At 30.7% G+C, this 23,702-nt stretch overlaps 2 protein-coding genes across 5 annotated transcripts; both read right to left on the reverse strand.

The window, feature by feature from the left end:
* Positions 1-10,733: 10,733 nt before the first annotated feature.
* LOC8275094 (amino-acid permease BAT1) lies at positions 10,734-19,124 on the reverse strand. Of its 4 annotated transcripts, none has more exons than XM_015723650.3 (8): positions 18,928-19,124; positions 18,495-18,755; positions 13,131-13,149; positions 12,793-13,012; positions 12,525-12,706; positions 11,939-12,228; positions 11,722-11,851; positions 10,734-11,278 (listed from the first exon to the last, which is right to left on the reverse strand). In XM_015723650.3, the coding sequence occupies exons 1-8, from the start codon at positions 19,068-19,070 to the stop codon at positions 10,931-10,933; spliced, it is 1,593 nt and encodes a 530-aa protein (XP_015579136.1). In that variant the 5' UTR covers positions 19,071-19,124; the 3' UTR covers positions 10,734-10,930. The 4 variants fall into 4 exon arrangements, with proteins under 4 accessions (XP_015579136.1, XP_025014396.1, XP_002526293.1 ...); XM_025158628.2 differs by lacking the exons at positions 18,495-18,755; positions 18,928-19,124 and adding exons at positions 14,451-14,616; positions 14,838-15,239; XM_002526247.4 differs by lacking the exons at positions 18,495-18,755; positions 18,928-19,124 and adding exons at positions 14,451-14,711; positions 14,838-15,238.
* Positions 19,125-20,359: 1,235 nt separating this feature from the next.
* Positions 20,360-21,027, reverse strand: LOC8275092. Its single transcript, XM_002526245.3, has one exon. It carries the CDS (start codon positions 20,985-20,987, stop codon positions 20,577-20,579), a length of 411 nt encoding a protein of 136 aa, XP_002526291.2. The 5' UTR covers positions 20,988-21,027; the 3' UTR covers positions 20,360-20,576.
* Between the last annotated feature and the right edge of the window lie 2,675 nt (positions 21,028-23,702).

Genomic DNA, 23,702 nt, shown 5'->3' on the forward strand with positions numbered 1-23,702 from the left:
ATTATTAGGGTAAAAGATTTAATTTGTCATTATTTTAAAAAATAATTTATTTTTTATTTACTAAACAATAAATATTTTTTAGATTTATCTTTTATCATATATATTCATATTTTTTAATAAACACTTATTTTACTTTTTAATTTGTATAGTAAAAGTAATTTTATAAGCGATTTGTACTTTAGTAATTCAATAAGGCGGATAGTTTACTTCCACATGAGTTATGATTCTTAATTGTTATAGTTATCGAAAGTGGACATTTTTTCTATAAGTCACTATAAGTTTTATACTTAGACTCTTAAGAGAATTCAATAAACCCACAAAAAGTACAAATAAGAAAACTTGGAAATAAAGATTTTTCACTCTAGGAGACTTTCTATAAATCTGCGAATAAAAATATTATTTTTATTCTATTTAAAAAGTATCGTGTTTTCTTTTTTTAGATACTTTTTTTCGCTTTGATTGATTATGTAAGTCAAATTACTGAAAAACTGATTAAATTTTTTATTTTAAATTATAAAAAGTTTTTTTATTGTATAAATTATAAAAGTAAACTGGAATTATTCCGATATAAATTATCTGATAATACTTACTTTTTCTAAATGTTTTTTCAATCGCCAGCCTTGATTTTAAGGCTGTCTTTTATCCTTCATTTATGTCGTTTGTCGGTAAGTCGATAAGCATTTTCGGCTTTTTAAATCGGTGGAGAGCCGCTCACATACTTAAGCTGTCCATTCACTTTCAGTGATGCTTATACTGATGGCAACGGTAGTTGCAAGTTTCTGCCTAACTATGTTCGTTCTCAGTTGGAATTTTCAATTAAAACTATACCGTTTCAAAAATGTGTAGGGCACAAGATCCTAAAACGAATGTTGCGTACCCCAAAGGCTTAGAATTTAGATATATATATATACCGTTTTCTCTTGTTCTGATGTCTAATAAAAAAGAAAATACAGAAATGGTAACCACGTGGCAAATATGGACGTAACGGTAGTCAGCAATTGTCAGTCAATTCAAGTCTTCACAAAAAGTTGACTTGATCGTTTTACTCAGGAAATAGGGGGGGTATGAATTTGGACATTTTAGGGTACACATGTAATACAACTATTGGCTAAGAGGTTGAGCCCCCCACATGAAAGCAACAAAAACATGATTTCTTTTCATTAAGTATTCTATTATACATTCCTGTCAAAGCAGCCATTAAGTAATTGAAAGTGTTCCCACTCATTTCTATCCCAATTTTCTTCCATTTAAGAGACCCTTCTCAAACAAACCCAACAAACAATATATCATTCTATGCCCATCTCTTCACTCTCTCATTTGCATTAGCTAGGGTTTCTTTTAATTCCTCCATCTTTAGCATTCTCTTGGGTTCAAAGTTTCTTGCCCTAGTCTTCCTCCCTCCTTCTTGGTTTCCTTCTTTGTCTATTCTAGTTTGGATTCTTGGATAATTCCTCTTGATAAAGTGAAAAAGAAAAAACCCTTCATTGCCTAAAGAAAAAGCTAATTTTAGATCATATAGTGTTCACTATTTTTCTCTTTTGCTTTTTTTTTTTTTTTTTCCTGTTTGTTCATTTTTACCTTAAGTGCTCTTATCCTTTCTGTTGTTGTATGTAAAAATGGAAGATACAAGTAGTTTGATACCTAGCTTTGCTCGAGGACTCAGTATTCTATTGGTGGATCATGATACAACATCCCTCATGTGCCTATCTTCGATGCTTGAACAATATACATTCAAGGGTAAAATGAACAAGTTACATATGTTAATTGGTCCTCTTGTGCTTTTTAGTTTATCCTTTAATTCTTTGATTAAATCTTTTTTCTTGAAGATTTTGTTTTTGTTTTTCAATTCTTGATGACGATTTAAACTTTTTATATTTTGTATTAAATTTATAGTACGTTTTGTTAAAAGCCCATAAAATATAAAAACACCGATTATTTATGTTCCGCCGATGTAAATTTAAGTTATTGCTAAGTGAATGATTTATATATTAATATTGAGAATAAGGGAAAAGAAATGGAAATATATTTTCTGTTGTAGAACTAAGATTTATTTGAAATCTGAATCTTGCATTCAAAAGTATTACTTCTCAATAGATTAGGACCAAAAGAAATTGGTACTTTTTGATCTAGGTAGGAGAAATGCTATGTTTCCACCGCAAAAAAAAAAAACTATAAACTAATATTAGTACACAAATCTAGAAAGAGTTTAGCAATGGATTTAAAATCGTTATTGCTTTGATTTATTATTTTCTCTAACAGTTCTTACACTAGCAAAAAAATGAGGGAAAAAGAAAGGAAGGAGGTGGAAAGTGAAACACTATAAAATGGTAAGATGTAAGTAGAAAAATGAAAATAAGAAATATTATTTTCCTAGTTTTTCAAAATGAATTTTATTCTTTAAATGTTATCTGAAAAAGCTTAATAGGAAAAACAATGATGAATATATAATATTTTTTTAATTTAAAAAGATAACAAAAGAAACAGAATATGATAATAATAAATATTAAATACAAGCAAATTTATATAATCTTTATAGCTAGTGATAGAGGATTTTATTTTATAGCATTACCGTTTACTAGTTCTCCAATGAATTAAAAAAATCCCTCTAAATTATCTGAATTTATTATTATTACACTTGAGAGCCAAATGGTTATGTGGAAATTATTGGAGAGTAGTAGGTTAGCTAGATATTAAGTTTAATTCTTTATTAGCTCTTTAATTTTTCCTTTTTATTCCTCTAATAGTACATATTTTGTCAAACATTTTTAATTTTGTTTCACTATCTTTGTTGTCTATATTATTGCTTTTATTTCCAATTTTAAAACTTAGTCAGCGTTCCATATGGACAGTGAATTTATAACTGAAATTCAAATGCTATCTTAGTCTTAGCTTTTTCTTCTTCTTCTTCTTTTTTTTTTTCTTTAATTTTTAAAATTTTGTTCTGACTTAAAAAATACAAAAAGTAAGTATACAAAAGATAATAAAGCAGCTATGTTAAAATTCTTAAAAGAGTGTTTTGCCACCCTTAAAGATTCTACTCGGCACACTCTAGATTAAATCTAGATATATACATAAAAAAAAATGATGCATTCAATATAAAGAAGTTTATTTTTTAATCATATATACATTACTGTCCTCAAGAGCGGAACTACATTAGAGTTTAGGGGTTATTTTAAATCTGTCAATTTATTTTAGCTCAAAATAAATTTTTAAAAATATGTATATAACTTTATTTGGAGGAGTTTAGCAATTGTTATTATAAATATATATTTATAATCTAGCCTGATGCCACTGACTGTTATAATCTTGCTGCGTCATTAGAGAACATATACATAGAAATGCTATCCTGAGATTATTTTATTGTCTCAATTGAGATCGACTCATTTGGTACATTTAGCATTTTCCTTAAAGTTTGCAATTTGTATACTTGCTTCTTTTATTAGATTCTTTGTATTCAACTCTACATCTTAGGCTGTTTTTAAGACATTTTACGACTAAATTTGTCAATATATTAACTCTTTTTTGTTTCTTTTTCCCGTTCATCTATCATCCCTATTCAAATTGCACTATATTTTCTTTTTCTGTTTCAGTTACCACCGCTGAAGTATCTTCGATTGCTGTATCCATGGTTCAAGAGCAAAAGGGTAGATTCAAACTTGCCATGGCTAATGCCAACATGCCAGATATGGACAGTCTTGAACTTCTCCATGCACTGCTGGATAAAGACATTCCCGTTATTTGTAAGTATCAACTAGTTATTACAAAAAAGATTTCATAACAAAGTCATTCGTTTATACTAATGATATAAATAAGTTGTTGTTCTTATATATAAAACTGGTTTTGTCATGCTTCATGCAGTGATCTCCTCAGAAACAAGTGTATTTGCAGCTAGAAAGGCCATAGCTGAAGGAGCATCTTTCATTCTTCATGAACCGACTTCTATAGACGATTTAAGATATGTATGGCAACATGCATACAGGAACAGAAGAAACGCAGCGGATCAAACCCAAAATGAAACCTGTCAAGAAAAGGAGAATGGCAGTAACATATCTCAATATCCGGTAATCCAAGAGACAACTGAAAATGCTTGTAAGGAAGATGAAGTGGAAGGTAATGCCAAGGAAACTTATGCCCTAATAGAGAAAGATTGCAGCAAGACGTTAGAAAATACCATCACTGAACATTCCATGACGGATAGCAATGAAAAACAAGGTGTCGAGAAGATAAAGAGAAGGAATGAGGTTAGACATGAGGAACAAAGAGAAAAAAGAGTTAAAATCATATTTGAAGAAGAGAATCACAAATGGAAGAAAACAATAATAGAGGAAGAGATAGAAGAGAAGAGTTCCTCGGATCGAAGGTCTCGAGTTCTTTGGACACCAGAGCTTCACCTCAAATTTACAGCTGCCATTAGTGCATTAGGTGATAAAAGTAATACTATACACCACTTTCTCGGAGGACGTTTCATATTATATATACAAGAATCTATTTATTTTATGTTTTTAAATATATATTATTTTTTTACTTTTGGATACAGAAGCTCGGCCGAAACCAATATTAGAAATGATGAATGTGCCCCATTTGACACAGCGACAGGTTGCTAGTCATCTCCAGGTAATTTCTATAAATTTCTTACTATGTTTCTCTAATGGCTGCGTGACAAGTTAACTGAACAACTAATAATCTTGCTTCCAGAAATACAAGTCTCAAGTTCGGCGTATTTGTGAAACTGGCACTACTAGTTTACCTGCAGTATGTAGATCATCTAACTTCGCTGGAAGGACCAGAGTTTTAGATGCTGCTGACAAGAATACTAGTGCCGCAGTTTGTGAGCAAGGAAGCCAAAGTTCTGACTTTGGAATTAGAGGTAATGTGCCATAGATGATTTATATTTCTCCAAGTTATATACCCAATCTTGGAATACTAAATGTTTATCCATTAAGTTAATTAAGAGCGATCATGGTGTTGCAACAAAGTTATTCTTTGTGATCAAATGGGTACTAAATGGATGTTATGGAAATGTCGACTTTAGAAAATCTTTCTCCATCAGTTCTTGCAAGCAGGCAATCTCGTGCATTGGACAGGACAGTGATCCCCATAAATGATTCACACAGCTTAAAAAACTGAATATTTACTTCATCAATATTAGTATTAACTGAAAATCTTTTTTTATTTGGCAGATATACTTCGGATGTCAGAGTCATTCTACCGCTTTCGTACTCCAAATATCATATCTTCTAATAGTTCACAGAGTAAGAGCCAAGTTCCAGTGACATCAAGCAGTACAACAATACAAGAATTGCTGGATTGTTTAGCAGGAAAGGGCACTTCAGGCAATGTGTCCACGCCTTGTGCAGCCAAACTCCCAACTAACTTCATTAATGAAGAGAACCCAAAGCTGGACATAATGGAAGCTTCAGTTCCTATTTCAGGAAACGAGTCTTGTGCAGACAAGTTTCGAAAAGATTTGATTGACGTGGACCGTGGGACAGACTCTATGGAAATTTCAAATACTAATTCTGTCAATGTCCCTGATACATACATGTCTACAGCGGGATTTGCGAATGAAGAATTGGATGCCTTGACATATTTAAGTCTTAATGATCAAGGGTTGCCTAATTTAGACAAGGACCTGACAGGTTTTGGTGACTTGAACCAAGAGCTGGATCCAATGGAAGTTCTGAGTCCTACCTCAAGAAATGTGTCAAATGATACAGCTGTTTCAGCCCTTCCTGCTAATCAAAGCCAGATTCAGTTGAAATACGCTGATATTTGGAATATGCTGGAGGAAGAACCGGACGGCAGCTTCAATGATTTGGAAGGAGAAGCAAATCCAGAAGATATTGATCGCTACTGTCAGTGGCTAACGAATGTAATGCTTGGAAACAGCTAATCACAACCGCGATGGCTTATCGATCCGCCGGTGCCTCTGTGAAACTCAACTCTAATGAAATTTGGGGAATTAATAATTTTCTTTCTTTCTTTCAGCTAGAACTATAAAGAAGCGAGGGGTTAAGTTGGTGAACCATATAGAGTTACTGAATTTCGACCATGAACCTGAAAACATGTTCCAAGGAAATTTCTACAGGAAAATATACATGAATGATCTTTATTATTTCCTGAGATTTAACTCTATGATCTTTTTAACAAAGTTAAATATTTGCTGTTCCTGTAGATTAAAACCGTTTTCTATAGGCTTGAAAAGTAAAAAACAATCATGAAGATAGCATTTAGATAATCAAGTTGGAATGATGATATAAATGATTATTGAGTTTTGAATTTAGTTTTATTTTAGGCACAAAATTTTAATTTGTTTTATTTTAATTATTTAACTTTTTTTAAGAGAAATATGATAAACCATTAATAAAGATTAACAAATATATCTTGATACAAAAAATAAAAAGTATATATCAAATATTAAAAAATATTATATAAAAAAATTTATTTTTAACAATTATCATTTGTGTTGATGGAGAAGTAGATTATAATTATGTGGAAATGATACTCCACTTGATGACACTAAATCACATATTCATAAGTATCTTTTAAAGAGTCCAATTGTTTGAATGTGCAATGGATCTCTTATTTTTTCAATACTCTCATAGAAGGAGAACTCAACATCCTAATAATTAATGACCATAAAACTCCTATGGAATGAAAACTAACACCTCCATAATGGAGGACCATAAAACTCCTAAAAAATATAAAATAAAATTTATTTATTAAAATTAATTAATATAAAATAAGAAGAAAATGAGATTACTGACTATCTAAAAGTGATCGATGGTAGACCAAAAGATGAAAATTTAATGAAAAATAAAAACTGTATATTATTTTAGTCATTTTACAAATAAAAGATAAATACACGGCAAAAATAATCCTAAAAAATAGTAATTAAAAGAAAAAAACATGATATCAATTTCTTATTGGCAAGATAAAATTAAAGTTGAATGATTAAAATGAAATAAATTAAAATTTTATAATCAAAATGAGATTACATGTAAAATTTTATGACCATTTATATTATTATTCCAAATAAATATTATCTCAAAAGAATTTTTTTAGTAGAAAATAATTTTCATCGAATATATGAGTTTTGATACTCATAACATTTCTTTTTTATTTGATATATACATTTAATGTAGATTTTACTTTATTTGAGAATTAATCTAGAATACATGTAATTCATATGCATCACTTACATTTAGACACGATATCTCCTCTCTTTTTTTCTGCAAATAATTAAAAGAAAATACATGATTACATACTATTAAGTAAAAACTAAATGATGAATCCTATGATTTTAGATCTTTTCATCAAATGGACAACATGACAGAAATGAGAGAAGCTGAAATTAGAATTGCATAATAATTCGATGAATGATTTCCTCTCTCTCTCTCTCTCTCTATATATATATATATATATATATATATATATATATATGTGTGGTTAAATGTAATTGATATTCCTATTGTCTAAAGATGCATAATGAGAAACTTCAAAGATAAGGCATTGAATATATTCAAGAAATGAGGTCAAGGGGAAAAGCAAAAGGGTTAGATGCTTTGCGAAAGGTCTTGAAAATATTTCAGACATGGAAGGGATAGCTAGAAAGAAAGAAGACAACAACACACTCCCCAAAATAGCTTAGACTGAACTGCATTAAGAGAGGCTCTTAATTATAGTGTGGCCCTTCTGGCCTTGAAAACAAGAACAAATTCTCTCTGACAAATTATATATTCTACAAATTGCTGCTCTTTTTTTCTCCCTCAAAATCTTGCGATTCTATTCCAAATATAGCTGATCAATTCTCCTTTTTATTCTATTAAAGGAATGTATAGGACCACACATATACAACAACATGCACATGCATACTTCTTCGTATGCTGTCTGAAGCTGTTGATATGCACGTATTAGAATGTGGAACCTTTTCTTCATGAGGCACCATTGGCATACGGTATAGAATTTCTTTCTTTCTGTTTCTTTTTTATTTTTTTTTTTGCTTCTTCCATGTTGCTTAGACTTGGGATATTTTTTCTATCCACCATTGTTATGGACCAAAAAGAGAAAAAGAAAAGTAACTTTAGTGCATTCTTGGCAGTCTCCAACTATAAAAATAAGAGCAATCCTGAAGGTGTTGTGTTGTATACTGAAGAGGGGAGTGTTGATCCATCAATGCATGCTTGGTTCTTGCCCAGCTAATTGTCTTGCATGAAGAGATACAAAGTGGACCTGAGCCAAGGATGACTTGCCGCGCATATATAAAATCCAGCAATCATCGATAGCCTGAAAAGGGTTTTCCGTGGCAAGACATTCTTGGCTCTACTTCACTCTGTATTTTCTCATGCCAGACTCCCGGCTTCTTATAATGATCAGTCGCCAAAGTTAGAATTTCTTTATTTTCGCTATTTATAATTTCTAATATGCATTCTTGTTTTATGGCATATTTATTTGGCTATAGTCTATTTTCAAGTAATTATATTGAGGATTATTTAATTTACAATTAGTTTTAATTTTACTTCCTAAATTATGATTTTTTTTTTTCCATTTTAAAAATTGCAATTCTTCACCTTCGCCCACGAGAGACTATATAAATTGAAACTAAATACACATTTTAGAGTCATTTTAATTCAAAACTTTTATAAGGAACTTTCAAAATTTTTTAAATTAAAAAAATCCTTCACTATTTTAGTGTATGCTTCCCCTTTATATTAACATGTGGTCGCTTTTTATCTTCTACTACATTATATTCTTTATTGTACTTTAGTTATCTCCTTAATTTTCTGGTAACTTCTATGAAATCTGCTCAATTATTTAGTCTATTTTACTTATTAAATTACTCACATGTTATAATATATAAATGAAAACCCACTACAATTTAAGCAACTTGCTTGCTATATCAAGTTAAAATTTATTTGATGTTTACCTTTAATAGCATGTCAATCTCTAAATGTATACTATAATCAGGTGCACCATAGAAAAGCACATTGTTAATCAACTTAATTTTAGAACGTAGAGCAAGCTTTTGATCATGGAGAATGGAAGCATCATTTCTTTAAATGATAGAGCAACAAAATCCAAAAATAATCACTATCACATACCATAACGAAAATGCAGGCCTAATTACGTTTCGTCAAGATCGGACCATTTAAATTTTGGAGAAAGTCACAAGATTAATTCCTCTAGTCCAAATCCTGGAAGTAAGAAGATTAATCTCCTAGCTAAGATTGATGAGGATAGATCTGTCCCAAGTCTTGCCAGACGGTCATGGTCTCTTAGCAAAGATTTTTTGGAGGACAACTCTATTCCAAGTCTTGGACAGAATCCTAAAATTAATTATTCTAGCCCATATTATAGAGAAAATAATTAAATTAGTTCTGGATAGGATCATGATTGGCTATCTATCTATTTGTTTTCCTTTTTCAGAAATAGAAATTTAAGGCTAATTTTGTGCTTGGAAATTACTTATGTTAATGCAATGATATTGAAAATGCATTTTGGATGACTACTGAATTTCTTATATGCATGAAACATTTTGGTGTTGTTTAATTCATTCTTTATACGCTAATAAACCTTTAGATTTAAGGGTGTGTTTGGTTGGAAATTAAGGAAGGCAAGAGTTAAAGATTAACTTCTCTCTCTTCGTCCATCATCTCATCCCCTTCCTCTTTGCCAATGATATTTGGTAGAAATTAAGAAAATATATTAATTTTATATGATAATGCAGTCATACAATTATAATCGTCAAATATAAGGTTGTATATATTTTAGTAAGATTATTAAACAAATTTACTGCTGTAATTTAATTAAAGAAAAAAAGAGAAAATTATAGGCAAAGTTAAAATTTGAATTAAGTTCTTAAAGTTTTGGACTAAATATTATTAGAATATATATAAATTGTTTTTAATATTATAATAGCCCTGATTAATTTATGATTTTTTTGTCAAATTTAATTATTTTGATACTTTTTATATTCCTGATTAAACTATATATGATTTTCTTGCATTTAATCCCGATTATAAGACTGATAATATTAGTCGTTAATGTTCATATATTTGCAGTCCTGATTCAAATATGATTATTGTAGATAATCATAAAAATAAAATTTTAAAAATAATAATAAATTAAATATTTTTAAATGTCTTCCTTAAAAAGATCTAAAATTTTATTATGTAATAATATAAAAATTATTTTAAAAACACTAAGTAATTAATTTTTAGTACTGTATAAATTAATATTATAAATATAATTGATATTACCATCTTTTAGGATTATAAATTATTATACAATTAGAAAATTAATTTATTAATTAATATACTAATTTAAAATATTATTTTTAAAATTAAAATAATTGTTTAATTAAAAAAATAATTTATTATACATGTCAAAATAAAAATTATTAAAATATTGATACATATAAAAAATATATATATTACTCTGTTTTTTTGCTAGAGATGTGGTTAGATGTTAACGGAGAGGGGACCGTGTGAACCCATACTTCATTATGGTGCTGCACATACAGGACTGGTCCGCAAGTAAATTGTCATATATAGATTTGTAGATCAAATTGGAATAAGCTCAAGGAAATGAATGAAGAAATTCAAATCAACTTTTGAGATCCTGGCCCTCACTGTTTCATTCTTTCTCCTATTCTGTTCTCATGTCAGGAAAGTTAGTGCAGCTGATTGTGATAGCAGGATCAGTTTTCTTATCATAAGAAATAAAACCAAGAGTGCAAAAAGAAAAAAGAAAGATTCAAATGCTTTTGATTCAAAAACAATTTGATATTTCTTGTGGCAGACAAGGTGCAAATATCACTATGAACTGGAACAACATTGCAAGACTATAACACATAAAATAAGGTCATCTGGGCAAGAACTGCATAAGATTCTAATAACTTTTCTTAAGAAATGAAATTGATGAATCTACCTCAGCTGTCTATATTGGTTATAGGACCTTTAAACCAATGCCGAGCACTCACGATCCAAGAAGAAACTGTAAGGATGAGCAAGCCACCAACAGCAACAGGAGTGTAGTTGAGCGTCTCATTGGTAATGGGGTAAGCTACAGGTAGTGAGAAGAGGATTGAGATAGTTACCACCCAGAGGACTGCAATCCAACCAACCAAAACACCGCAGCGACCCAAACTGAATGGTCCCGGTGTAAATGACTTTCGTGCCAAGGTTACCCTGAAGAAGATAGGCAAGGCATAAGCAATATACAGCCCGATGGTGGCTATGGATACCATGGCCTGAAATGCCACTGCGCTTCCGAGATACTGCAGAAGATTATGAGCCCAAAAAGAATACAAAATTAGTAGATTTAGGAAGAAGTGACAGAATTAAATGCAAGTAGAGATCAGGGATCGATGCGCAAGTGTGCATTGGCCGAGAGCAAGAGTGACTTGCTTGGCAACTAGCTAGTTCTAATACTAATTCAACTAAAACCCACGGTCAAGCTGTGTTGATAAATTACGGACTTTTGGTTTCTGGCCTATGTATTAGATTCAAACTTCAAAGTAAAACAAATAGATGATCAGTAAATGCAATCAACTCTGAATATGCAATATAAAACAGAAAAAAAGGTCTGTTTCTCAATAGTTTTATTGAAAACAGAAAATGTATCTACCAGCAAGTAGCAGAAAAAATTATTGAAACACAAGCAATCCATCTATGAGATTTTAGGGAACATGAAAATTTAGACAGGAGAAAATGGGAATACCGTTAGTGCCATGCAAAACGATATAACTGCACCAAGCCAAACAGCATTTATAGGGACCTCTTGTTTGTTCACTTTATGCCAAAGTGATGAGAATGGCATGGCTCCATCTCTTGAAAATGCATATGCCATCCTGAGAATGCAGTCAGTGGATAAGTAAAGAGTCTTAAAACTCTCGAATTGCTTCACATGAGATATATCAAGCACGAAAGCATACTACCTGGAGTTGCTAGTTACTGAGCTCATACCACAGAAAAATATGGCAATAGCAACTACCCCTAAGCAGATAATTCCTCCAACTCCACTGCCATATCTACTCTTGAAGGCTTGATAAAATATTTCAGCAATGGCATAACCACCGGCATCATTGTCTTCACTCAAAAGGTAAGGGATGTTGGTAACAGCAAAGGTGATGCCTAGAATATAAAACCATCCAAAAATAACAGATATCCCAATGGCACTAATTATTCCTTTCGGTCCATTCTTATCTGCACTCTTTGTTTCCTCTGTCTGGAAATAAACAGTATTAAACAACAATAATTTCAGTTCTCCAATTTATCATCAAGCCAAAAGGAAAAGACAATGGACAGGATAAAAGTACCCCAATCGAATTGTTATATAAGTTCTATTAAGGTGCTAATTAGGTGAGCTTGCCATAAAAGTACCAAATAGCGCATGAGATTCTCATTCTGTTAAGCATTAATTTGGATTCTACCTAATAGACGTTCTTAAGGTTACCTAAACCTTCAGTTTTTCTTATAGCTTTTGAGGAAAATTTCAATGAGGCACAAAAAAAATTAGTGTACCATATGAGCAGATGCATCATACCCAGTAAGGGTATACTGGCTCATCAGAAGGCCCAGGACAAAAATGTAAGCTTTGCTATTAATTCCATCCCCGTTATCTGTGTTGAAATGTGTGAAAACAAACTTGGCACTGGCCCTCTCAGTTGCAACACAGGGGATGAGAATTGTAAGAACTACAACACCTAAAAACACAGAAAACAGAAAACTTAAGAAATATGTTGGCTCAAAAAAGGGAAAGATAGGTAAATAGAGCCAGAAATTCTTCTACCTATAAGATTCCAAACAGCAGCCAGTTGTCCAACGAAAGACAATGCTGAGATGGGAAGACTATTTAGTAAAGCATGTAGGAGTAAAATTCCCCCATGCATACCGATAACTACATATTTTGATGCTTCATACCCTCCACCATTTTTCCCACCTGTGCTAAGGAGAATGATCACCTGAATCAACTGGGCAAGGGAGAAATCGATACTTGTTGTAACAGCAAACTGCAAATAGAAATGCATGTGGGCTCGTTAGAATAATAGATCATGTTGCATTCTCTAAAGATTTGGCGCTATGACACATCAAAGGCTATCAAACTGCAGCATTGATTCTTAGGTATACCTGGCCAACAATGTTGAACCTGCAAGAGAACAGCCGTTTTACTTGGCATCAGAATATATATTGGGAAGGCCAAATCTGGTGTCTCCACTGACAAAAAGTGAAATATATAAGCTCTATACCTAAACTTTTGCGCATAAGAAATTAAGAGACTCTATCAGCAATCTACTAATTGTCATTGCTGAAAAGTCAGCTCAACATGCAATAACAGTAATTTCATGTTATATTGTGCAGACTTGGATGTAACTTTTATATATCCTGTTGATGTGCTCTGTGCATAAAAAGGTATTTAAATTCTTCACTAGTTCCTAGTATTTTGATCATTTCAATGTTTAGCATATCAAGTCCAGTGATAGATGCAAGTTGTTGGTATTTGTCAGTTGATACAACTTTTAAAGTGGACAAGGATTGCAACTTCATGTTTACCCAATTTCAGGTAGATAATCTGATTACAAGGGCTAATCAGCATGAAATTTCATCCCCATATATTATAGAATTCTAATATCATTTTCATGGTCTGCATCAAAAACTATACCGAAAAAAAGATATGTCATGCTCTTCCTGTGTCTGAGAAGGTTTGTTAGGTACGCCTCTTAGAGAGAAGAAGTTGACTAGTATTTCAGGCCAAATTTTTAATATGTCACACAGTTTGTAAATACATTTCGAAAGTAAAATCCATACACCAGAAAATCCATGAATAGATACGCTAATTTTATTCAAATTAAGAAATAGCATTCTTATATTATCCTGTTTCCAACAGAAACTAAGATGGAATCTATATGACCAAATGGAAAGGCACAACTTAAACATCTGAATGAATGTTATTTAGCAGTTGATATAACAATGCTATTATCTGAGGGATATCAAATTATTACTGTTTGAAAATAGTACATGATTAACCGAATCAATCTAGAAGAATAATAGGCACACATAACACCATTTTTCACAAGGTTAAAAACCAGCAAAAGATCTAAGTTTTCTCACAGCCTAGAATGTAAACATAGCAGCAGACATAGTGCTCTTAACGGCCCTAACCACGTGCTAAAAACACATAACAGACCTTTATGCCATGACCAGCTATTATACAATTATGCTATCAGCTTTTATGACAAAGCAATTTCAGCTTCATTTTGATGCTGAAAGAGCATGAAAATTCAAATTTCAAGCTAGACGTGGTCAAATTAGCGATAAAACCGGTAGGTGAGAACTGAAAGAAACTTGGTAATAAAATTGACATTAGCTGCTATAAATGCAATGGACTTTTGGGCTACCAAGGAAAAAAGGAAAAAGAAAGAAAGAAACATAACAACAAAAAAATATTACCAGCCAGTTATCCAAGAGGCAAAGGGTGCCCATCTTGGGCCAGCAAGCTTTGCACTCCAGTAATAGAGACCACCAGAAGTTGGGAAAGACGAGCAAATTTCAGCCATTGCTAACCCAACAAACATAGTGAATAAACCAGCTATAAACCACCCATACTGCAATGAAACTGGGCCACCAAAATTCAACCCAGTGTTATATAAGGTGGTTATGCCAGTCAACACTGATATGATTGAAAACGAAAAGGCAAAATTCGAAAACACCCTGCAAATTTTGAACCAAGATTTTAACCCAATTTCGTTATCAAGAATGAAGCCATGGGTTTCTAGAAATCCAAAGAATCCAATAAAGAAAACAAGTAACAAGAAAAAGGGTGGTTAAGAAATGTACGAGAGGTCACGCTTGAGTTCTTGTTTATAGCCAAGCTCCTGGAGACGGGCAGCGCCCGAATCAGAATTGACCTTGCCGTTTTGACTTTGAGCTGTATCATGAGATGGAAGAACCATTTTTGCACTGTCTAAAACCATCTTTCTTGGCCAACACAAGATCAGGTTAAAGGGAGAGAGGTATGGAGAGAGAGAGAGAAATTTGGTCTAGTTCTTAAAAACCAAGAAAGACCAATAATAATCTCTCTGCTCTCTCTCTTGATCCCTTCTTTCTTGGAATCTCCTATTGTTCACTTCCTCTCCTCAAGCCTTATTTTCTTTGCGTCAATCTTTTCTGTTCTTGATTATTATTTTATTGGAAAAATATACATTTGTCGTATTATTTAGATGATCAAATCAGGATATGATATTGAAGGGTGCAGCAATGACTTACTGTGCATGGTACAAATGGTCAAATAGTGAGGCTCTTTAAGTCATAAACTCCTCGACAAATGGGAACTGAAAGTTCTTACGTGGACTCTGATTTCCCACCTAAAAAATATTTCACATTCTGTTATTACGGGTTCCTTAGTTGTCATTTCATATTTCTTGTTCCAGAGTAATGAATTGTTTTTCAGGAAACTTGTAAACTTTTTAGTTTAAGAAGGCAAGTAGATATAGCAAAAAGATTCAAATTCAGATTCTTATTTCCCATGTTGGCCGCAGTTTTTTCTCTAACAAGCCTTTGACTGATACTCCAAATCTCCATATTTAATTTATTATATTGGGAACCTTTTCATAAAAGTAAATATATTTCCAATTTTATTTATAATCTAACTCGAGATTCGTTACGAGTGACATTTTATATATAGAATTGCTAAGCTTTCACTCAGAATACACGTAAATCAGAAAAAATAACAATCCAATAAAATATTAACATTTAAAAAGTAAATAGTCAGTGATAGTTAGTTTATTTTCATTATTACCAAAGAGTTAATGCGTAGTTTCTTTTCTATTCCTTTTCCTATTTACCATATGTGAATATCTCATTTCTGTTGTCATTTCACATTAAATTCTGATAAAAAGTCCAATCTAAGTTAATAATTTCCCATAAATTAGTGACGAGAATGCTTATATTTTCAATATATACAATCAATTGAAATAAAATTTTGTGTATTATACAATTTTAAATCTCAATCAAACCGATATTAAACCAATTAAATTGATTAATTGAAAAAATTCTTATTATAGATATCTAATAATTTAAAAAAAAAAATTATCAGAGCTACCGATTGAATCTATAATCGAACTCTCAATAGATATGATCACCGGTTTAAGTTCTAGAACACTGTCGATACCCACTAGAAATATTGATTTTTTTTCCTTTTGGTGTTCTTTTAAGGAGAAGAAGACGAAGAACCATGATCCATAGCAGCATTGGTTTTTGTTAAGGGTTTTTATTTATTTTTTTGTTGGTGTATCATAAATAATACTAAAAGAAAATCAAGATATCTAGGGCGGTGGCAAGTTGTATGATTAAATAGAGTAGCATGGCCCATCATGGACAGTTTTTGATCATGCGGTCCTAAATGCCTATAAATATCCTATTTCTTATCTATCTCTCCAGGAGACAGTTTCAAGTAGGCACACTTGTTACACATCCAATACTGCTACTGATGAAAATTGGAAACCTGATTTTGTATTACTAAGCTATTGTAGACATGCCTGAACCCCATTACTGCATATTCGTATCAGCTCATGAAGGCAGGTACCCAATTAACGTGCAGTCGAACCCTTGCCAGAAACATTTAGAATGCTCGACTGCTTTGTTGTACAGGTTGAGTAAATACAGACCTACCCAAAACTTCTTTACTCTAATTTCAAACGGAAAGTGATTGCTAAAAAATCTCAAACTTATGTCATTAATGAGTTTCAATCTTTAAAAATTTCCAATTGAACTACCCAAATCATTTAGTAGTTTTAATATTTTGGATTCAATTAAATTTTTTAAGAATTAAAGAATTTTGAATATCATATAATAAATGTTCAGTTTTAAGAATTTTATTCTGTTGATAAGTATTACTTAATGAATAATTACATTAAAGTGTTTAATAAATATTAAAATATCAATACTTGTAACGGCTGATTGTATCAACTATATTCTAGTATTCTTTTTAATTGCTCATAGCTTATTTTATTTAAGCAATACTATACTTATTAAAATTCATTGATAGAGATTTATTTTAAGTTGATTTATTATAATTAATTTATAATAAATAATTATTACTTTAAAATTAAAACTAATAATTAAATAAAATTACTGATTATGGCTAACTAGAATTATTTTATTAATAGAATTTAAATTTTTATTTTTATTTTAAATATAATTAAACTAAACAAAATTAATTATTAATATAAATTATTTTTACTAATTTATATTATTAAAAATAAAATATATTTAAAGGTGAATTATACCTCTAATATTACATACTACCAGCATTAGTTAATAAGATTTCACCAAGTAGCTGGCTCAGACGAAGGGGAAGTTGCCTACTGTTTTGCTAAGTGCTGCGTACTACTAACACTCTCGAGAAACTCAAACATTAGTTCATCAAAATGGTATGAATGTGGCAAAAGAAATTAAACAACACCAAAAATCATGTCAATGATAACTTTTTAGACGGCAGCAAAGCTAATCATCCAATTTGGTGCGAAAAGATAGATGCTTGAGACTTTGCCTTGGAGCTCATCATATTGAAATTATTCATTAGACTTTAAATCTTTATAAATTTAATTTTCATACCTATCGCAACTTTTCTTATAAAGAAATTGATTAAAAGTCAAACTGAAATTATAGACTCGATCATAACAAGAAAATTGATAAAACAATAAAAAGATAGAATAATGAAAATCGGGTGCTTTTATTTATTTATTTCAACTCAGTCCCCAGTTGAAATAATACACATGTATAATAAGTTGCATATATAATAATTTTAATTTCAAATACGTTTTCTATTGCTTGAGACTTTGCTTTCTCACATAAATAATTTATGGTCAAATTCAAAGAGGCAGATTTGGGCTTGGGCTTGGGCTTGCCTTCAACCCACGTACTCAATGGGGAGGGAGTTACGTGTCATATAAAAAATGCATAACTTACTTATAATTTAATCTAAATTTTAAGTTTGTATTTTGGATATGCACTTACGTCTCAAGAGTTATCATGTTTTAAATTAAATTTAAATATATTTATAAAAAAATTTACGATGAAGCAGATTATACTTTTTTAAAGCCATATATAATAAGATCCATATATTAATATTTAGTCACTTAAAAGTCTCTTAAAGAGTTATTTATATATTTGTCTTATTTAAAATTAGTTTAATCAAGTTAAAATATTCATATAATTATCTCATTTACATATTGTTAAATAGATACCGCGGATCAAGAGAATGAAGCAATACACAACGTAAATATTAAACATTGAACGATCCTCGTGATTGCCTAACAAGTGTTAGAAGTCATTAAGGTGGTCTAGACTCTTCCCTTTCGCCGTTTTACAAATTTTCGTGTCCAAGACAGATAAAAGTTTGCACTAAAATCTCAGAATCTGGATAAAAGGATAGCAACCAATAGAAACGCATAGGCGAGAAATAGAAGAAGGAAGGAAAAAAGGAATTCGTACCAGCCAGTGAGCCACGAAGCAAAAGGACCCCACTTGTTACCACAAAGCCTAGCACTCCAAAAGTAAAGCCCACCAGAAGTTGGATATGCAGAGCAAATCTCAGCCATTGATAATCCCACAATCATGGTCAACAGGCCCACAATTGGCCAGCCATAAACCATCGTTAATGGGCCACCATAAGTTAGACCAGTACTGTACAGTGTTGTCAGGCCAGTGATTACTGAAACGATGGAGAATGTAACGGAAAAATTAGCAACTGCCCTGCACATTATAGACACAGTAGCAAAACTCAGCATCAGAATTTATATATTAATCATATCTATATTTCAGAAATTTAGATGAATTAGTCGATAAAGAGAAGAGCTGATCGAATGTGAAAAGAATTAAAAAGAAAATAATGGAGTTGAAAAAGAAGAAGAAGACGATTACGCACGAGAGACTGCGGCTGAGTTCTTGCTTGTACCCGAGCTGTAACAATCGACTATTGTCGGAATCAATGGGAGCGGCGGCGTCTCCGAGAAGGAGATAAGAGGCTGCTTCTTCATGCTCGTGGAAGTCAGTAATTGGAGCTCCCATTTTTCTGGTACAAAGTGGAGATTTGACGAATCCACTTGTAGATGCATTAAGCAGTTACTTTATATTTAAGCGAGTGGTTGCTGTATATAAAGGGAATCCAAACGCTATCTAACGGTCAATATTCCTCTGCCTTACTTGCCCACGTTTTAATAACCATTATAAAGAAAATAATAACAATCATTTAATACCAATAAATAATGATGGAGTGTTAGTTTTTAAAATTTATGTCTTAAAAAGGCCGAAATATTACTCACTTCGTCTCAAATTAATTTCAAAAATACAATTTATTCTTTTAATTATAAATCTCATAAATAATTACAGATAATTAATTTTTATTTTAAAATTACACCTTGCGAAGTTTAATAATAATATTTAAAAAAGAAAACGAGAAAATATATATATAGTTTTTATCATTTTCTTTTTTATTAACCAATCTTAATTAAGAATTTACTTCAACGGTAAATCAATAAATTTATCCATTTAGAAGGGAATACCAAGTAGAACGATGCTCTATAGCGGTTGGCATGCATTAAGATCTTGTGGAGCAATAATTTAGGGTTGGTCCAAATATTATTAGTGATTTTCATTTTGTTACAGCGCGAAAGGCCGTTGCTTCTTTCAATAATTGAGTACTGCCGTTGCTCCTAGTCTATGTCATGATTAAGTGTACTACTTTGTTCTATTTGTTTTGAGATGCACCGATACTACTCTTGTAATTAGATGTAAGAAACAGAAAGAGAGAAAAGCTCCTGTGACTCCAAGGTTATGTTTTTATGATTTTATCAGGGAAGATGAAAAGAAACGGAAGGAATTGATTTTCGAAGAAAAAATAAATTGATTTAAATTAAATAATAAGCATTATTTATTTAAAATTTTGCAATAGGAATGAATTTTTTTTTTTTAAATTTTTATCTAAATTTAATATATATTTTTATTTTTCAGCCATTTGATTCACCGGAAGCGAGAATGTTACCGCCGATGATATAAGATTCAATACTTTGTGGCTTGTTCTAACCCATTTTTAAGGCTGCTGTTAATTAGAAGGCGAAGGATCCTATTCATTACTTAAACATCTTTTATTCTATAGACTCTTTTACTTTCCAAGTCAACAAGTTCAACTACTAATTAACACAAGCAAATCTATTAAATTTAATGGGACAGGCATAACGCTGCAAGGAAACTTTTCCTCTCTAAGCAGATCCTTAGCCCACAAAAAAATAAACAAAAGCATGAACAGCTAAGCACAATAACTAAATTTAGCTTCCCCTTCTCCTTCTTTGGCACATATCTTGTATGAACTTTCTTTACCAAAGGAGCTGTCCTATATAACATAAATTACTCCATTTAGAACAGAAAAATCAAAACCAGATTGTAGAACTCTTTAGTTTACTTGATTGATACACAAATATCTCAACTTCTTAAATTACAATAAGTCACAGTAAAATCTTCAAAGAAAACAAATATTTACTCTCACATAATATAATGTATACGAGAAGTTGCTTCTGATCAAAAGCCTCTTAGCTCACGAGCAGCAACCAATCTCTTATAGATTTCAAGAACCAACCTAGTATCAACTTCCTCCCCGCAAGAAACCATTGATATTTGTTTATCTTTAGCAAATTTCTTTCTCCCAAACACACCTCTGCCGTTCAGTTTCCCCATGTTATTCGCCAGTCGGATCATCATATCTACATAAGCATCATGAAAGTTGACCAAGATTCTTACAGGCGACACAAGTTTCCATTGCAGCTTTGGCGCTGTCGTTCTTAGCTTCCATATCCGCCTGGTAGCAGCCCCACCTAGCCTGATGATCTTCAGCTTTCTTTTGCTGTTAGTTGAACAGTGGAGTCTTTGGTATCTTCTTCTTCTCCAGCACCTCTTCAGGGTATCATAGCATGCACTAGAAATCATCTCCATGTTTAGTATAGAGAGAGAGTTTATGCGAATAGAAGATGCAAGAAAGGGTTTATATAGAGCCAAAGTGTAATACAGCTACTGATGTATAAGACAAGCAAGTTAGGTTCTTTAATGGGTCAAGATTAAGTTTAATTAAGTAATAGCATGTCTGACCTGGTAATTAGTACTACTAAATAAATAATTAAGATATTGTGTTTAACCTTTTCTTGTTTACGCAAATGCTAGTGATTTTGGATGACATATATTCTTATATATCAATGATTTTGTTGACCAAGTATATCGATACAAAAATAACAATACCTTCCAGCTTTGTACATGCTGTTGCATGTCTTTGATCAATGGGTTTCATTTTAGGGTCTAAAATGTCAAATGTTCTTTCTGTCCAAAATGTATTTTTCTTTATAGATTAAAAAATATAATCTTTTAGTTAACATCATTATTTTTTATAGAAATTACAATTCTAAAAGATAACTTGTAAACATTAGTTACATATGATAATATCTATATTAATTAATAAATAGTATATTTTATAAACTACTTACTAACCTAATAATCAAGAAACAAATAAATTATAACTCAGGAAGAACCCAAAAAGAAAAGAAAAGAAGATTTATCTTTTTAAAACAGAAAAAATATTTAACAATTTATTTCCTTTTTAGGTTTTCTTCTTTGTTTAGTGTTTAAGAACTTCTACTTAGATTTCAGTGCCACAATTATGGCCTACGTTGGCCCGAATCTTGAGTGGCGAAGGCAACAGTTCTGATATCTTTAGCAGCGGTCCTATTCAAACGTACGGCAGCATTACTTCAAGCACAGAAAATTAGCGACGCTTTTCTAGTAAATTAAGACACTAATCAGCCATGCATGCTCAGTAAAAGTTGGCAACGGTTTTATACAAAATGGTAAAGTTGCTTTTTAAGCAACAATTCTGTAGAACTCTAGCGCATAATAATGGTAAGTAAATTTTAAGTTGAGTTTCATTCTAATTATAAAATTTTAATTTATTTTATTTCAATCATTTAATGCTATATTTAGTTAAAATCTATTAAACGTTTATTTCATTTAAAAAAATAACACAGAGAAAAAAAGTAAAATAGAGATAATAAAGTTGAAAAAAATATTTTAACATTATGGAATATATTAAAAAATTAATATGAAATTCATTTGAAAATTTTACTTATTTTTTTAACTATAACTAATTTCACACAAATTTAATTATGTAGAATTTTAAATTAATTTTTATTTTATTTAAAGTATATAAACTTTAAATTTATAAATAAATTCTATAAATTTTATGGATTTCAACTAAATGTAATATAATTTTAATATTAATTATCTTTTAGTCACTTTATCAATAAAAGATTAACATATCATATTTTTTTAATTATTGTTCTCTCATTCGCCACTTTTACACGTTTTAATTTTTTTATTTATGAGATAACTAAATTAAAACTAATAATTAAAATGAAATAATTAAAATTTTATAATTAAAATAAAATAAAATATAAAATTCAATTATCATTTGTATCCTTATCTTGAAGTTTTCCAAAAGTTAGCATTTTGAAATTAAGTAGTTTGAAGCATTATCGGAGAAAGAAAAAAAAAAATAGTTTGTAATCTCCGTACATATGCTAAAATATAAAAAAGCTATCTAAAGGTGTACAGACACATGGTAAAAATATTTTTTAATTTAACTAAAATTTAAATTTTGAATTTTTAGTATGTAATTGCGTTAAAATTTTTGAAGAAGTATTTTGCCACCCGTAAAGGTCTTACCTACCACATTTTAAATTAAATCTAAAATTTATGTAAAAAAAATAATATAAAAAAGCTATTGGATATTGAGTTTTTCTTTTTGCAAACAATATGGAGGAATCAGACACTAATTAGCCATGCTTTTGATCTCGCCTATATGATATCAACACTAATTACTATTTAATAGAGTAATACAAAACATATGCTACTAGACCACCCTAAATATTTAAAATAATTTTTTATTAGTAATTTAATTTGGCTAAAATTACACTCTTTTAGCTAAATCATGCCTAAAAAGAAATTTCTTCTAATGCAGAGGTCCATTACGGTAACTTTTGTTAAATAACTTTGTGGAATTACAAATTGACATTTTAAACTAAGGGATATACAACAAAAAAAGGTACAAAGGTCAGTTTTGTCTTATAATCATTGGATTCATTTGACTCAAAAATTATATATTCCATGTTGCAGCAGACTTGGTATAAACAGCACTTCACTATAAAATAGTTATGTTTCAAATATATTTAATTATAATTTATTTTTATTTAAATATATTTTTTGAATTATAACTTTTAAATAAATTCAGTGTACTATGTTATCTGTAAATAAATTTAATTAAAAGTTAATATATAACATTAACCAATCAATATTATATATCATATTATAAAATTAATTTTATTTATAAATAATGCGGCTTCCAAAATTATATTATTTCAACACTCTCCATATTACACTGGTGTTTGCGTGTAGCTTAAGAATAATTCAACATTTATTATTTTATCCTCATTATCTCATCTATTATTTATTTATTAAATAGTTACAAGAACCATGGACTGACTATTTCTACATGCACTAGATTATGGTCACACATGCCCATGGTCTTGAATCAGTCAAACTTTAAAGAAAAACTGTAAATGAAAACATTATTTAATTATATTTTAATTTTTCTTAAAGAATCAT

This window comes from Ricinus communis, chromosome 4 (assembly GCF_019578655.1).
Source record: "Ricinus communis isolate WT05 ecotype wild-type chromosome 4, ASM1957865v1, whole genome shotgun sequence".
In the NCBI taxonomy this organism is placed as follows: Eukaryota; Viridiplantae; Streptophyta; class Magnoliopsida; order Malpighiales; family Euphorbiaceae; genus Ricinus; species Ricinus communis.